At 53.8% G+C, this 15,718-nt stretch overlaps 3 protein-coding genes across 9 annotated transcripts; 1 reads left to right on the top strand and 2 right to left on the bottom strand.

Annotated features, from left to right (window-relative positions):
- Positions 1–74: 74 nt before the first annotated feature.
- On the bottom strand, positions 75–1,572 carry LOC112617442 (cystatin-M). The gene is made up of 3 exons (XM_025374215.1): positions 1,285–1,572; positions 629–754; positions 75–263 (listed from the first exon to the last, which is right to left on the bottom strand). The coding sequence occupies exons 1-3, from the start codon at positions 1,546–1,548 to the stop codon at positions 180–182; spliced, it is 474 nt and encodes a 157-aa protein (XP_025230000.1). The 5' UTR covers positions 1,549–1,572; the 3' UTR covers positions 75–179.
- An 8,169-nt stretch (positions 1,573–9,741) lies between these two features.
- On the bottom strand, positions 9,742–11,658 carry LOC112617443 (barrier-to-autointegration factor). 4 transcript variants are annotated; one of them, XM_025374216.1, is made up of 3 exons: positions 11,340–11,658; positions 10,518–10,656; positions 9,742–10,265 (listed from the first exon to the last, which is right to left on the bottom strand). In XM_025374216.1, exons 2-3 carry the CDS (start codon positions 10,638–10,640, stop codon positions 10,119–10,121), a joined length of 270 nt encoding a protein of 89 aa, XP_025230001.1. In that variant the 5' UTR covers positions 10,641–10,656; positions 11,340–11,658; the 3' UTR covers positions 9,742–10,118. The 4 variants fall into 4 exon arrangements, with proteins under 4 accessions (XP_025230001.1, XP_025230002.1, XP_025230003.1 ...); XM_025374217.1 differs by having other exon boundaries at positions 11,397–11,650; XM_025374218.1 differs by lacking the exon at positions 11,340–11,658 and adding an exon at positions 10,823–11,329.
- Positions 11,659–11,755: 97 nt separating this feature from the next.
- On the top strand, positions 11,756–14,981 carry LOC112617441 (probable RNA-binding protein EIF1AD). 4 transcript variants are annotated; one of them, XM_025374212.1, is made up of 6 exons: positions 11,756–12,011; positions 12,920–13,098; positions 13,234–13,342; positions 13,730–13,838; positions 14,007–14,054; positions 14,663–14,981. In XM_025374212.1, exons 2-6 carry the CDS (start codon positions 13,012–13,014, stop codon positions 14,805–14,807), a joined length of 498 nt encoding a protein of 165 aa, XP_025229997.1. In that variant the 5' UTR covers positions 11,756–12,011; positions 12,920–13,011; the 3' UTR covers positions 14,808–14,981. The 4 variants fall into 4 exon arrangements, with proteins under 4 accessions (XP_025229997.1, XP_025229999.1, XP_025229998.1 ...); XM_025374214.1 differs by having other exon boundaries at positions 11,767–11,881; XM_025374213.1 differs by having other exon boundaries at positions 11,767–12,011; positions 12,925–13,098.
- The last annotated feature ends 737 nt before the right edge of the window (positions 14,982–15,718 follow it).

Below are 15,718 nucleotides of genomic sequence, written 5' to 3'. Positions count from 1 at the left end.
GGCGGGGGAGCTGGGAGCTGCCAGAAGTGGGGGTGGGGGATGGGGGCAGAAGTGAAGCACTGAGAAGAAACCAATGCAAGAAGCAGCACTGGCCATTTATTGTGACAGATACGGCCCATGGACCTGAAGTACCCTCCACCGTGGCCCCAAAACAAATGGCCTTCGCCCTCAAGGACTTATCACACCTGCACACAGTTGTGCTTTAGGAGCTGAGAGGAGTTCTGCCAGGGAACCACAAGGACCTCAAAGTCACAGCGCAGCTTCTGTAGAGAGAATATAGGGGAGAAGGAGGGGTGAGCCCAGCCTCGACCTGTCTCCTCCCAATAGCCAGCCCTCTGCCTGCCAGGCCAATCCAGGGCAAGAAAAGGGCAATCACTGACCCAATGGATGTCAAGCCACATGGCCGGGACTAGACTCCAGATCTTGGTAGCCAACTTCTCCATTCCCCAAGGAAGCCCCAGCTTCCTTTCTGCACCCCATCTTGGCCCAGAGGCTGACTCATCCAGAAGGCCGACAGGTTCAGCCAGACATCTGGACATCTGCATGTCCAGCCAAACCAGTTCAGGCTGGACAACCTGAGTGCCTGAGGCTCTGGGGAGGGCTGGGGCTGGAGGAGCCCAGCTGTTACCTCCTGCTGCGCCCCTGCTGCAAGGGGGCAGGTGGTGAGGTCCACGTGGTCTCCAGCGACCCTGGTCTTGCGGCAGTCTGTGCTCCCCATCTCCATCGTCAGGAAGTACTTGATGCCGGCCACCAGCTGGGGACATAGGGTAGGGGCAGGTCAGGGGTCTTGACCCTTGATCCTCACTTCTCACCTCCCAGCATATTCTCCTGTTGCCCCCAGGCACTCAGGTGGGGAGAGAGGGGGAAGGGATGATTCAGACCTGGGGTCCGGGGTGGTGGAAGTTCTGGTGGGTGTGGAGGGAGGAGAGGCCTGGAGGCTGAGCCCCACCAGCAGCCTGGGCAGACATCAGACATGCCCCACCTGGGGAACTGCCCACTGTCCCCATCTGCCTTCCCTTCTCCCCGATCTACCCCATCAGGGCAGAGACTAGGACCAGGCAAGCCAGGAAGGCAGGTAGTGCATGCAATACAGGATTGAATGATGTCTTTCCTTGAAATTTAGATGGCTGCCCATTGTGGAGTTTTGGCATTAATTCGATTTTTTAAATATTGCATGAAAATATCCCGGTAGCGCTTTCGGGCCCCCTCCATGCAAGCCCGGGCAGCGCCTGTGGCCTCCCCCGCCTGGGCCAGTATCCCCTGCCAGCACCCCGCCCGCCGCACCTGGCTCTGCGCCTTGATGATGTGCGTGTCTCGGAAGTAGTAGAGGCTGTTGCTGCCCATGTTGTAACTGGCCACGGCCGCCTGCGCCGCCTTCTGCACCTGCGGGTCGTCGGGCGACAGGTCCTGGCGTTCTCCGACCATGCGCTCCTGCGGCCGAGCCCGGGCGTCGCGGGGCAGCGCCAGGAGGCAGAATGCGACCAGGGCCAGGCCCAGCGCCAGCGGGAGGCTCGAACGCGCCATGGCCGTCAGTGCCATCGGAGCCATCAGAGCTGTGAGTGCCGAGCCTGCGACCGCGCAGCTTTTACCTGCTGGGCCGCCCCGCCCGACGCCCGCGGTGCGCCCCCGCGGCCAGGAGCTGGGGCGGGGCTCGAAGTTGCCGGTTTCCGGGGTCCTGCGAGGTTCAGGGAGCCCAGGAGGTCGAGGGGGCGGCGCGCACCCGCGTGCCAAGACGCTTCCCTGCCCTCCAGGACACACCTGGCCCAGGGAGGGAGAGGACAACGAAGGTCCCCAGCAACAAGTGCCAGTAAAGGGACGGTTCACGGGAGGGCTGTCCAGAGTGAACTACCAACCGCAGCTCTTCGTGGGCTCTTACTGTTGCCACCATTTCCTAGCTGTGTGACCTCGGAGAAGTCACTTAACCACTCGCTGCCTCAGTTTCCTCTTCTGTACAATGGGTGTTGTGAGAATTCAGTGAGCTGAAACAGGTAAAGTTCTTAGAAGCGGCCTGGTGCTGCATAAACAGCAGGTGAGTAGGACACATTACTGCTCAGCGCTGCCTGACAACCTTCCTGGAGCACCAGTGACTAATGTTTCCACCTGGCCAGGCGCCTAGGCATGCTTGTAATTCCAGCACTTTGAGAGTCCAAGGTGGGAGGACTACTTGAGCCAGGGTGTTCAAGGCTGCAGTGAGTCGCAATCTCACCACTGCACTCCAGCCTGGGCGACAGAGCTAGATGCTGATTCAAAAAAAAAAAAGAGGGCTGGGTGTGAGGGCTCACGCTTGTAATCCCAGCACTTTGGGAGGCTGAGGCAGGCAGATCACTTGAGGTCAGGAGTTCAAGACCAGTCTGGCCAACATGGTGAAACCCCCTCTCTACTAAAAGTACAAAAATTAGCCGGGCGTGGAGGCACACACCTGTAATCCCAGCTACTCAGAAGGCTGAGGCAGGAGAATTGCTTGAACCTGGGAGGCGGAGGTTGCAGTGAGCCAAGAGGGCGCCACTGCGCTCTAGCCTGGGTGACAGAGAGAGACTGTCTCAAAAAAAAAAAAAAGTCTTCACTTTACAGAGAAGGGAAAATGGATTTGCCCAAAGACACCGGCGGAAAATAAATGGTGACACTGGTTTCGGTGTGCTGGCAGTCTAAGTCAAATCTGTGATCTTAAACCAGACTGAGCCCAAAGGACACAAACTGCCCAGAAGGAGGGGGTGTCAGTCATGTCAGGTCTGCCATCTTACTGACCGCATGGCTTTGGGCAAGCCCCTCAACCTCCCAGACAGAGCCTCTGTGTCCTTGTCTGAAAGACACCTTATCTCCTAAGTTTGCTCTGATATTGATAATCCGAATCTGGCTCTCCTATAGATACAGTGAGCATGTGCTGGAGGTACCAGCAAACAAGGTCCATGACTGTGTTTTTAAAGACTCCAATAATTGCCAGGCACGGTAGCTCATGCCTGTAATCCCAGCACTTTGGGAGGCCAAGGTGGGCAGATCATTTGAGGACAGGAGTTCGAGACTAGCCTGGCCAACAGGGTGAAACCCCATTGTAGCCCGCAGGGACCTAGGGGGACTGAACAAAGCCAGGCAAACGCGGGAATAAAAGACAAGAGACAAAAGAGTATTATTTGGAAGAAGCAGTCAGGGGGCACCTTGCCTCCAGTGGACAAGGGCCCTGAGCTTTACCCAGCCCTCCGTATTTATCAGGCAAAAGAGATAGCGAGAAACGGGGGATGTTTGTCGGGTATGTCAGGTAGTTGTCAGTCAGCCATTTGGCCCATAGCAGGCTTGCGAGACTGCATCCTTTGAACAATAGGTGCTAATTTTCTCAGTAGATAACTTGAAGGAGCACAGCGCAAGGGAGTGAGGCCCTCAGCAAACCTTTTGGTGGCAGGACAGTGGGAGTTTGCCCACATCCTGCATTCGTGATAAACAGTTTGCTGTTTGATCATATAGCCTTGAGTGGAATGCCGAGTTGGTCACGATCCCTTTGGCCTTTTTGGCTCCCAACACCCCATCTCTACTAAAAATACAAAAATTAGTTGGGCGTGGTGGTGCACACCTGTAGTCCCAGCTACTTGGGAGACTGAGGTGGGTGAATCACTTGAACCCGGGAGGCAGAGGTTGCAGTGAGCTGAGACCACGCCACTGCACTCCAGCCTGGGTGACAGAGCAAGACTCTGTCTCAAAAAAAAAAGACTCCAATAATTAATAGATCAGGGTGGTGATCTGTTAATCATGTGGTGATCTATTAATCACACGGTAGCTCACACCTGTAATCCCAGGACTTTGGGAGTCGGAAGCAGGAGGATCACTTGAGGCCAGGAGTTTGAGACCAGCCTGGGCAACATAGTGAGCCCTCATCTCTACCAAAAGATCTAAAATAAATTAGTTGTGCATGATGGTGCACGCCTGTGGTCCCAGCTACTCGGGAGGCTGAGGTGGGAGGATTACTAGAGTCTGGGAGTTTGAGGCTGCAGTGAGCAGTGATAGTGCCACTGCATTCCACCTGGGTGACAGAGCAAGACCCTGTCTCAAAAAAACAAACAAACAAAAAAAAAAACAGATGAAAAGCAGTGTTGAAGTAGTCAACTCAGGAAAAGTCTGGATTTTGTTGAAAAAAAATTTTTGTATGTGTGACAGAGCTCTGTCAGCCAGGCTAGAGTGTAGTGGCACTATCATAGCTCACTATACCTCAACTTCCTGGCTTCAAGCAATCCTCCCATCTCAGCCTCCCAAGTAGCTGGAACCACAGGTGCATGCCCCCATACCTGGTTAATTTTTTTCACACCTGGCTAATTCTTAAATTTTTTTGTAGAGATGGGGGTCTCACTGTAGTGCCCAGGTGGGTCTCGAATGCCTGGCCTCAAGAGATCATGAGATCCTCCCACCTCAGCTTCCCAAAGCACTGGGATTACAGGCAGGCCTTGCTGGAATTATTTGTCTGCATTTTAGAGTTCACTGTAGTTTGTACTTGTAATTCCATGTTGCTGGGGGGCAGAGGCTTATTGTCCCTAGGGCACTAGGATCTTTTTTTTTTTGAGACGGAGTCTTGCTCTGTCACCCAGGCTGGAGTGCAGTGGCCGGATCTCAGCTCACTGCAAGCTCCGCCTCCCAGGTTCACGCCATTCTCCTGCCTCAGCCTCCTGAGTAGCTGGGACTACAGGCGCCCGCCACCTCGCTGGGCTAGTTGTTTTTGTATTTTTTAGTAGAGACGGGGTTTCACCATGTTAGCCGGGATAGTCTCGATCTCCTGACCTCGTGATCCACCCGCCTCGGCCTCCCAAAGTGCTGGGATTACAGGCTTGAGCCACCGCGCCCGGCCGGCACTAAGATCTTGCAGTGCTTAGAGCCTCCAGGGGCTTCACTGGGGCTTGGAAGAGGTGCTAGGTCACAGTACATAAAGAGCAGCCGGCAGCCCTCATTGGGATGGATATTGTGTATAGGCATCCAGCGTGTCACCCTCCCTTCCTGATTCTGGGCCTTAGAATTCCAGGACCACAAAAGGAAGTGATTTCCCACACAGAGACCTAGACCAGAGCAGTCACTCACTGCCCAGGGCAGCTGCCAGCCTGCTACCTGCCTCACTTCCTCAGCCCAGCTGTGGAAAACCAACTCTGCCATCTTCCTGGGATTCTAAGGAACCGTCACAAGTTCCTGGCAGCCTCAGGTGTCTGGCTTAAGGGGACAGACTCCAGTTTGTGGAAGTGCTGGCTGAGCTTGAGTTGATCAGGAGGATGACGCCTGGCCAGGACTCTGAGCTGAGAGCCTGGGAGGGGTAGAGGAAGAGGCCCAGGATTGTGCCACAGGGGCAAGGTGGGAGAAGCAGCTCCCCTAGGCCTGCTGTCTCATCACTTGGAGCTTAGCCATAGCTCCAGGTACCTCCAACACTCTCTCAAAAACTAGCCAAGGCCTGTCTGCGACTTGACTCACCATGGGCACTCACCCCACCTGCCACTGCTTTGTGCTGATGCCAAGGACTCTTTTGCAGTACAACCTAGCAATTTCTGAGCACTTTTCACCCACTAATTCTCACAAGCACCCTGAGGGAGCACACATTATCCTCACTTTGCAGATGAAAAAGTTAATCAGAGAGGTTGGGACACTTGTATAAGGTCACACAGCTAGAATTGGTATCTTGGTGAGAAAAGGTGGGGAGTGGGGTTAACAATGATAAGAGCTCTTGCTGTGTGCCAGGCCTTGCGCCAGGGATTCAATGTATGTTCTTTCTTTCCCATAGCAGCTGCAGAGGCAATGATTATCACCTCTTCCTACAAGGAGGAAATGGGAGGTCAAAGGGGAAGGGTAGTGGTGGGTCCTGGCGCATGAGTCCTTGGCTGCTCTACAGGGGTATGAGGTCTACTGTGCATGGTGTAGGGTTGTTTCTTGCAGGTGGGGTGTCCCTGAGTAGACTTTCCTGGGGCCTGACTCCATCCTGTCTGGACCACTTTGGCTTCCAGGAGGTTTGGGCCAAATGTGAGCTTGAGGTCGGTCAAATGTACTGGCCACAGGGCACAGCCTCCAGTTTTGCAGTGGCCCAGACATCCCAACCCAGGTTGTCCACAGCACCCCTCTCTTGCCCCTGGCCTGATGGGTAGAGATGACCAGGGCAGGTTCTTGACATCTCCTTCCCTCTGGGATCAGGCCCTCCAAGGCCTTGGTGCTTCCCCCAGAACCCTTTTCCTTGAACCTTCAGTTGGACAGAGGATATTGTCCTCCCCCAGGGCTCTGCAGTCCCATATCCTGAAAAGGAGATCCTTCGGCAAGGAAACCTGTAATCCAACAGGGATTAAAGCTCCCCTCTGGGGAGGAGCGCTCCTAAGCGCTGCTGATTCACTGGTTGAATCTTCACAACCCTGCACCAGCTGGCAAGGAGGCTGTAGCTCAAGGGAGTGAAGCAACTTGCTCCAGATTGCATGGGGAGCAAAGGCCCAGAATCGGGCCTGGCAGGCTCTTCAAGGCTGCCATCAGTCAAGGTTGGGAGTGACAGGAAAGAGCCCTGGTCCCTGCAGGGAGGGGCCAGCCTGGAAGGGGATCAGCCGTCACAAGCACCTGCTGGGAGCCTTCCATGCTCAGCAGGCTTCCGCGGGGCAGGGCTTGTGGTGCTCCAGGTAGCCTCCCCTTACTTCCTTTCCGGGGGCAGCAGGAGCCCTTCAGGACCCCGGAGTGCACGGGCTGTGTTCACACCAGGTTCTAGGCGGGCTCTGAGCACTCATGACTAGATCGGCTGAGGGGTGTCAAGCTCTGGCTGGGTGTGAGGGCATGGGGGCACGGGGTCAGTATTTGCTGATTTCCGGGCCCACCCATGTCCCAGGCTAGCGGATGGCCAGGCATGTCCTGTTGGGTACCATGGGCTGACACTTAGACAACCTGACTCTCACCCCTCACCACCAGGTCTGCTTTCTGCACCAGCATTCCAAGCTGTGGTCCCTTTGTCCTGCTGGCTGAGTCAGGCTGGATCTGAGAGGCCACACTGTCACAAGGTACATTCTAGATACCCTTTGTCTACTGCTGTCCCAGGACAGAGCCAAGAACTTGTGTGGGATGCAATATGGAGTCCTAATAAAGGGTTTGTGGCCTGCCACCTGGTATACGCACTGCCCGAGCCCCAAGGGAGAGGTGAGAAGGCAGGTTCCAGCCCCTTCTAAGGCAAAGCCTGTGGGTGAGCTGGGAAAGGCAGATGACAAGGAAATAAAGCAGACAGCATGAGCCGCAGGCTTCCAGCAGGCTCCTAGTGCCAGAGTCAGGCGAGGCCAAATCAGGAAGCCAGTGTGGGCAGGAGCCCAGGCAAGGGCTTCGTGGAGGAGGAGGGAGTCTCCATGACCTCACAGAGCACCAGCAACAATCTGGCAGCATCAGGGCTGAGGTGTGGGTGAGGCCAGGGCCCTGCAAAGTCCCCACCTCAGCACACCAGGCCTGCGACAGCATCACAGCACGAGGGTCAAGGCTGAGGGGACTTACCCAGGAAGACATCAGAAACAGTATGAAACTCAAGAGAGAGCCCTCGTGACCTCAGCCAGGCCTCGGACCAGCAGCCTCCCAGGAAGCGGCAGGAAGCACAAGCTAGGCCCTGCTGCAGCCACCCAGTGTCCCTTTCAGGCTGTGCCACTCGCACTTCCCGGTCCCAGCCTTGCCCAGAACTCTCATCCCTACAAATAACAATTTAGTTTCTGACCTGTCACACGATCGTTCCAGCCTCAGGTCTTTATTTTTGGTTTTCCTTTTATATTTTTATTGTTCTGAGATGTAGCTAATACACAGAGAAGGGCGCAGAACACACTCTTTTGGTCAATGCCTGTACCACCCCCCCACAGGCCAGAAACACAGGTCAGGGTAGGCCAAGCCTACCCTTAAGCCCTTCCACATCCTCCCCCAAAGATAATCACTGTAGACTTTTTCCTTTACCATTTACCATAATCATTTCCTTTGTTTTCCTATCTATGTAGGAATTCCTACGAACTTGTTTGGCTTCATTTGCTATTGAGATTTGTGTTGTACACAGCTATCATTTGTTCATTTTCACCTCCGTTCAGTGCCCGGTGGCATGAATGCGTATTTATCTGCTCCAGTGTTGACAGCCGCTAGCGTTGCTCCCAACATTGCAGCTGCGAACTCACCTCAGTCCTGCTGCAGGTGTTGGGGACTTTCTTCAAGGCACAGTCCTGAGAGTGGAACTGCTTGGTCACAGGGTGTGTCAGTTTTACTAAATAACACCCAACTGTCTTCCCGAATTGTTTAGACCAATTTATACTCCCACCAGCTGGGTATCAGTTCCTGTTGTTTCACCATCTCATCAATACTTGGTATTGTCCAACTTAAAAGTGTTTGCCAGTCAGATGGGTATTAATGGCATGTGATTTCTTATTACTAGCAATATGGAGCACCTTTCCTGTGCTTATTTACTGGGAGGGAACCTTCTTCTGTGGCCATCTTAGGTCTTCTACCTATTTTTCTGTTGTGCTGTCTGCCTTTTTTTTTCTTTTCTTTTTGAGACAGAGTTTCATTCTTGTCACCCTGGCTGGAGTACTATGGCATGATCTTGGCTGACTGCAACCTCTGCCTCCCAAATTCGATTCTCCTGCTTTAGCCTCCTGAGTAGCTGGGATTACAGGCGTGCACCACCACACCGGGCTAATTTGTGTATTTTTAGTAGAGATGGGGTTTCATCATGTTGGCCAGGCTGGTCTTGAAATCCTGACCTCAGGTGATCCACCCACCTCGGCCTCTGAAAGTGCTGGGATTACAGACGTGAGCCATCACGCCCAGCCAGTCCACCTTTTTCTTGATTGCAGTTGTATTTGTGCTACGGAAATACTCCTTTGTTGTTCACACTGCTGCAAATATCCTTTCCCTACAACCATCTCATTTTCCAAGTGGGAAAACTGAGACTCAGAGAGGATAAGCCATATGACCAAGGAACACAGGGCCCGGTCCATGCGTTTCCAAGCTAGTTCTGAGTTCCAGTCTGGCTACTTCCCAGGAGCAAGTCCACGGGCAAATTCGCCTCTCTGAGCCTCAAGTTTCCTCACCTGTAAAAGAGAAAATAATTATTATTGTGAAAGAAAAAAATGTTTGCAAAGATTTTAGCTTCAAGCCTGGTTCATACTAAGTGTTCAAGACATAACAGGGCTGGCCGCGTATGGTGGCTCACACCTATAGTCATAGCGCTTTGAGAGGCTTAAGGATCGCTTAAGGCCAGCCTGGGCAACACAGAAGGGCCGTCTCTATTAAGTTAAAAAGTAAACAAAAAGAATAGGACTAAAATGTACTGAGGTGTACTCCCCTCACATCCTTCCAGCTGTGATGCCTGTGCTCCTTCTCCTACCTAAGAGATCATGGAAGATGGCAAGCGCCCTGCCCACCCTTGCCGAGGTCAGAGGAGCAGATGATATGCTGACTGGCAGGTGAACTCTCACCCACATCTGGCCCACCCTGGTACCTCTGACTCCCACTGACTTTTCCACCAGGTGCTGCCTAGCCCAGCTGTTGACTTAACTAACATCTGGAACACAGTCCATCTGGCTCCCAGGAAAAGATCCACCCACACCCTCTCCCACATCACTCGGGGATTGAGACACAAGTCACCTGCCTGAGGCCTACATGGCTAGCATGACTGCCCTCTGAGAATGGAAGGGAAGCTGCCAGTTTCGGTCTCTACTGATAAGGAGTGAGGGAAACATGGTCCGTCCCTGGAGGAGAGGCAACTCCCAGCCCACTTGCTTTTCAGTGCACAAAGCCCAGTCATGAAAGCCACTGACTTTATTGATCTAAAAAACTTTACAAGGACAGTGACTGTTCTGCCCAAAAAGGAGCCAAATGGTATCAAACGGACTGAAAGTGAGGGTGGGTGGGTGAGGGACGGGGCCAGGAATCCATTCAGGAAAGCTGGTAACTGTCACCAGGGAACTGGCAAGGGAAAAAGGGCGGGGGAGGCATGCAAGAGCGAGAATCCAAAAAAGCTGAAATGGTTAGGGGAGAAAACTCCCAAAAGACCCTGGAGTACGTCGGAGGTGAGTACAACAATAGCAATCTTTTCCTTCGTAGAGGGCAGGGGAGGAGTCCCTACTCGGCTGCAAACTCTGGATCAGGGCTGGGGATTGAGAGCTTCCCAGAGAGCATCACAAGAAGGCGTCGCACCACTCTCGAAGGCATCCGAAGCAGTCCCGGGACTGCTTGGCGTTGGCGCCACACGTGTCCTTCAGCCATTCCCGGAAGAGGTCTTCATCTTTCTTTAGCACCAGAAACTGGCCAAGGACAACATAGGCCTGCAAAACAGGGAAAAAGGAAGGGGTGTGCTGCTCAGTGTTCAGTGAGGGATAAGAGCAAGGCGGCCATTCCTGTGCCATTCAGAGTACACAAGCCCAAGAAGCAGCGTGGGTTTTGCCCCCATCTCCTCTCCACCAGGTGCCCAGGCTCTGGCAGCCTCTTCAGATTATACCCCACTGTCCACCCCCTAGCAGATGGACTCACTTCCCTCCCACCCCCGCCTGCACCAGGTACAGGCGGCCACCCCACACCTTGTCAAAGCCCCTCTCCTCCAGCTTCTTGCCCAGGACTTCACCAATCCCAGCCAGGCTCCCCACTGGCTTCTCCCCCATGGGCTCTGCCACGAAGTCTCGGTGCTTTTGGGAGGTTGTCATCTTGATCAGGCTTAATCTAGGAATCCCAAAAGAAAGGCAGATTAGGGCTGAAGACCTGGAACTCCTAAGAGCCCACTAGCAATCTCACAGTAAGAGGCAGCCAAGCCAGGGGTTCCGGTGGCTTGCTCTATCCCCCTCATCCTGAAAGGAGAAAACCGAGATCCAGGGAGACCCTTCCCTACTATTCTGAAAAGGAGTTTCTTCCTGCAGGACCTGGATTTTGATCTTGCCCCAGAAGAAAAACAATCTTGCCTAACAGGTGGCGCAAGCGGGGCAGTGGGAAGATTCCCAGAGTCAGTAGCCAGGGCTGCCCGGAAGCTGTCACTCCCTCTGTGACCTTGGCTGAGCCAAGAAGGTACTGACTGCCTGGAACAGCCACTTGGCGTGGAAAGCTAACCAAAGGGTCTCTCTACCTACAGGGCGAAGCGCACACCGAGCGCTACGAAACACCCGCTACGCGTCCACGGGGCACACGCCGCACCCAGCTCCGCCCCCACCGCGCGCAGCCGCGGCCCGCCCCCTCCCGCGGCCCGCCCCCTCCCGCGGCCCGGCTTCCACGCGCCGCACCCCGCCCCCTCCCCGCAGCAAGGCCAAGCTCTCCCCCAGGGCCAGCCACAGCGCCTGCCGCCCCTCTCCTCCCCTTCTCCCTGCAATCCCTCTGGCCTCCAGCCAGGGCCCTGCTCCGCGGCTCGCGCTCACCGGCAGCTTCAGTTCCCGTAACGGTTCCTCCCGCCACCCTGCTGCTCCCGCGGATACCTCAAGCCACTAGAACTTTCTTTCACTTCCGCTTCCGGGTCGCCTCAGCCGCCTTTTTAAAAAAAAAAAAAAACCTTCCACGTTGGGCCCTTCTAGCCAGTTAGAGCTATAGAGTTGAGGCGCCACGGACCTCGAGGGCGTCCTTAGTAGTCGCTCCTTTCCGGTTCTTCGCGGGAAGCCCTGTTTTCTAAGGTGTCGCTCCTCGAGCAGTTCTGAGGGAGAGAGGCCTACAGGGAGAGAACTTCCTTTCTGTGCTGCCCGGACCCGGAACTCAAGGACTTAGGCTTGACCGACCTGGCGTAGGGAAGAGTTAGAAGACGGACAAGGGAGGGGACGGGTGGCCGGGAGGCCTCTGAGACAGCGCCGGAAGACGGTTTTCGGAGGGATCCGACTCAGACTCACGTCGCACTCCTCGCAGTGGGGCTGGTGGGAACTGGGAACGCTGGAGACCTGATTTCGAGGTGACGCTACCGTCGCGGCCGCCGGCAAGTTCCTTTACTGTGTTTTCTTGGCTCAGCCTTGAAGTGAGTCGTGGACGATCCTCTCTCAGCGTCCAGCCTGGACAGCGGGGTTGCTCCGGCAGCATCCCTGGGAGCCCAGGGCCAGAGACTGAGTGTGGGTGTTTCTCTGAGGGTCTTTTCTCCGGGATAGACAGGGAGGAGGAAGGAGAACGGCAACTAGAGATGACAGTGTTTCCTTCGGAAACCATCAGTCTTAAGGGTACTGGCCCTCGTCTTCTAAGTACGCAAGTCAGAAAAATGCAGATGTCGCAGACAAGCCTGCTCACCTCAACCTTTAATTAACTAATTCCTGGCTTGGACCATCACGGTGGCCACCTAATTTGTCTCCGGCTGTAGTGTGTTGCCAGACTGAACTTCTCTGTTGTGTGACTATGCCAGACTTGGGGTGTACAAGCGTGTTGAGAAAGATACGGTTTATTTCAGACTCCTTCCAAAGAGGTTGCCAGGATGATTTCTCTGGAACTTTCCTATAGTTTTACATTACACCAGGACTTAAGATTGTAGGAGTTACTTTTTTTTTTTTTTTTTTTGAGACCAAGTCTCACTCTGTTCCCCAGGCTGGAGTGCAGTGGCACGATCTCGGCTCACTCTAAGCTCCGCCTCCCGGGTTCACGCCATTCTCCTGCCTCAGCCTCCCAAGTAGCTGGCGCCCGCCACCACGCCCGGCTAATTTTTTGTATTTTTAGTGGAGACGAGGTTTCACCGTGTTAGGATGGTCTGGATCTCTTGACCTCGTGATTCGCCCGCCTCGGCCTCCCAAAGTGCTGGGATTACAGGCGTGAGCCACAGCTCCCTGCCAGAGTTACTTTTACATGACATGCACTGTTGTCCCATTCTGTAACAGTGCTGAGTTAGCTGTTATTTTTCTGGGACCTAGAGAAGTTGAATAGTTAGGAAATAAATGAGGGTAGGATTTGAATCCAGGCAGTTAGACTTCAGAGCCCATGTTCTTAACCAAGACACCGTGTCACCCCTCAGTAAAAGGCCCCTCCCCATCTTCAGAACAGTCCTGGGTTCTGAGCCTGCCATCCAAGGAACTCAGGAGGAGGAGTTGACAGTCTCTTCGTTCCTAACCGCCCTGGGACAACTTCAGCATGTCTCAGGCCACCAAGAGGAAGCATGTGGTGAAGGAGGTGCTGGGGGAGCACATCGTGCCCTCCGACCAGCAGCAGATTGTCAGGGTGAGTGGCTTTGGGCACAAGCTGCTCTGCTCCCCACCCCTCCGGCCCTGGAGGGCCCCTGGGGTGGTGGCAGGGTGCGCGTGGCTGAGAGAGTGTTTGACCGATGAGACTGATTCTTGGTCTCTCCTGAACCAGGTACTCAGGACCCCAGGGAACAATCTGCATGAGGTGGAGACAGCCCAAGGGCAGCGCTTCCTGGTGAGCATGCCCTCTAAATACCGCAAGAACATCTGGATCAAAAGAGGTGAGAGGATCACTCCTGTAATCCCAGCACTTTGAGGGGCTGAGGTGGGAGGATCGCTTGAGACCATCCTGGGCAGCATAATGAGACCTTGTCTCTACAAAAAGTAAAAAATTAGTTGGGCACGTGCCTGTGATCCCAGCTATTCGGGAGGCTGAGGCCTGAGAATCACTTGAGCCTGGGAGGTGGAGGCTGCAGTCAGCTATGATCATGCTATTGCATTCCAGCCTGGGCAACAGAGCAAGACCCTGTCTCAAAAAAAAAAAGAAAAAAAGAGAGACAGGGAGGTGAGAGAGGCAGCCCTCTCTAGGAGATAGAACCACTTCTTATGGCTTTGGCTTTCCTTATTGCAGGCAGGCCTGACTTTGCCTTTTCTCTTCTTACCTACAGGAGACTTTCTCATTGTTGACCCCATTGAAGAGGGAGAAAAGGTGAAGGCTGAGATCTCGTTTGTGCTCTGCAAGGACCACGTGCGCTCCCTGCAAAAGGAGGGCTTTTGGTAAGTGGTCCCCTTGATCACTGACTCTCTGGCTTCTGAAGGCATTGCCTTCCTAGCTTGGGAATTAGGGGAGGGAAGGTCATGGCATCCCAGGCAGAGACAGCTGGAAACAGCTCTTTTGTGAGAAAGTGATTTGTCCTCCCTGACCTTGCTTATCTCTTGGCATAGGCCTGAGGCCTTCTCTGAAGTGGCTGAGAAACACAACAACAGGAACAGGTGAGAAACAAGCCTTGCGGTGGGACACATGGAAAATAAGGGGTTCATGCTTTGGTGCCTTGAGGGAAAAATAGAGCCTTTTTTCCTCCTTACATAGGGTATCTGTTGAGAGCTTCTACGTATGTGGTACATAGTTATGAATGTGGCTTGAAGGTCAGATTCTCTGGGTTAAAATCCTGGCTTTGTCACTTAAAGCTGAATGACTTTAAGCACGTCATTTAATTCCTTCAAACTCTATTCTCCTTATATATAAAATGGGAGCATTGTGAAGATTAAAGAAGTGGATGGCTTGTAAAATTGCTTAGTGCAGCATCTGGTGTGTGATGCGGGTTCATTAAGCATTAGTTGGTGGTCGTAGAATCATTATTCCTGACTGAAACAAATGGCTGTGGCACATGTTTGGGGAGTGGGGTCAGTCTTTAGCCTGTTTCTCTAGCCAAGTTTCCCCACTGTTTGCTCTGCCTCTGTCCCTTGTTTTAGTCTTTAAAGGGTCCTGTAGGGCCCTGACTGCTGGGCCGGATGGTCCTCCTTTTTTTGGAACTCCTTGATTGTAGATCTGGTTTTCTCAGAAGGTGCTGGGCTAACTCTGCTCTCTTCCCTTCGTGCAGACAAACTCAGCCAGAACTCCCAGCTGAGCCACAGTTATCAGGAGAGGAGTCCAGCTCAGAAGATGATTCTGACCTGTTTGTTAACACAAACCGCAGACAGTATCATGAGAGTGAGGAGGAGAGCGAAGAGGAGGAGGCCGCCTGAGACTCCAGGACCCACTTTTCCACTTGCTCAGGGATGGGCCCCTGGCTCTTCTGGGCTTGGACATTCCCAGGGTGCTTTGCAGATCTTCACCCCTGGATGGGGACAAAGCAGGGCCCCTCTCTGAACTGATGTTTTGATTAGGAGAATTAAACCCCTGGTGGGTTGGTGACTTGTTCTGGTGTCTGAGTGGCTCTCTCGGGGGACGGAGACTTGTGGTGAGGTGAAGAACTGCTCCCTGGTAAAGAGACCTTGTGACTGGGTGGGCTGAATGGGAAGGAAATGGGAAATGGCTGGAGTCTTTCCCCGGTTGTTTGTTCTTTCTTACTGGGCACTTAGAAAGTGCCAGGCCCTGCGCTGGGCCTCCTTGCATGTGTGTAACAGCTGGGAGCACTCCTGCTTCCTTGCCTGCTTGCAGTTCATACCGATTCAAGCATTCAGGATGACAGCCCTAGGACCTAACACCCACCTGCCTCTAAGAGACGCTCAGGAGCCCATGGTGCCTCATGCTGTTCTCCCCGCCTTTCTAGTCACCCTGCGTACGGGAGTGCTCACCTCCAGCTACTGTGTCCATCCCCACATGCCATCCCGTCTCTCCCACCACTCTTCACCATCCGTCAGCTCCAGAAGGTGGCTGGCAAATCTTTCTGTCCTTACCTTTGTTTTTTTTTTTTTTTTTTTTTTTTTTTTGAGACGGAGTCTCACTGTGTCTCCCAGGCTGGAGTGCAGTGGCGCGATCTCGGCTCACTGCAAGCTCCGCCTCCCGGGTTCACACCATTCTCCCGCCTCAGCCTCCCAAGTAGCTGGGACTACAGGCGCCCGCTACCGCGCCCGGCTAGTTTTTTGTATTTTTAGTAGAGACGGGGTTTCACCATGTTAGCCAGGATAGTCTCGATCTCCTGACCTTGTGATCC

The sequence above is a fragment of the Theropithecus gelada genome, unplaced genomic scaffold (genome assembly GCF_003255815.1).
Source record: "Theropithecus gelada isolate Dixy unplaced genomic scaffold, Tgel_1.0 HiC_scaffold_172, whole genome shotgun sequence".
In the NCBI taxonomy this organism is placed as follows: domain Eukaryota; kingdom Metazoa; phylum Chordata; class Mammalia; order Primates; family Cercopithecidae; genus Theropithecus; species Theropithecus gelada.
The sequence above is the reverse complement of the archived record's forward strand: the minus strand, read 5'-3'. Positions and strand labels throughout refer to the sequence as shown.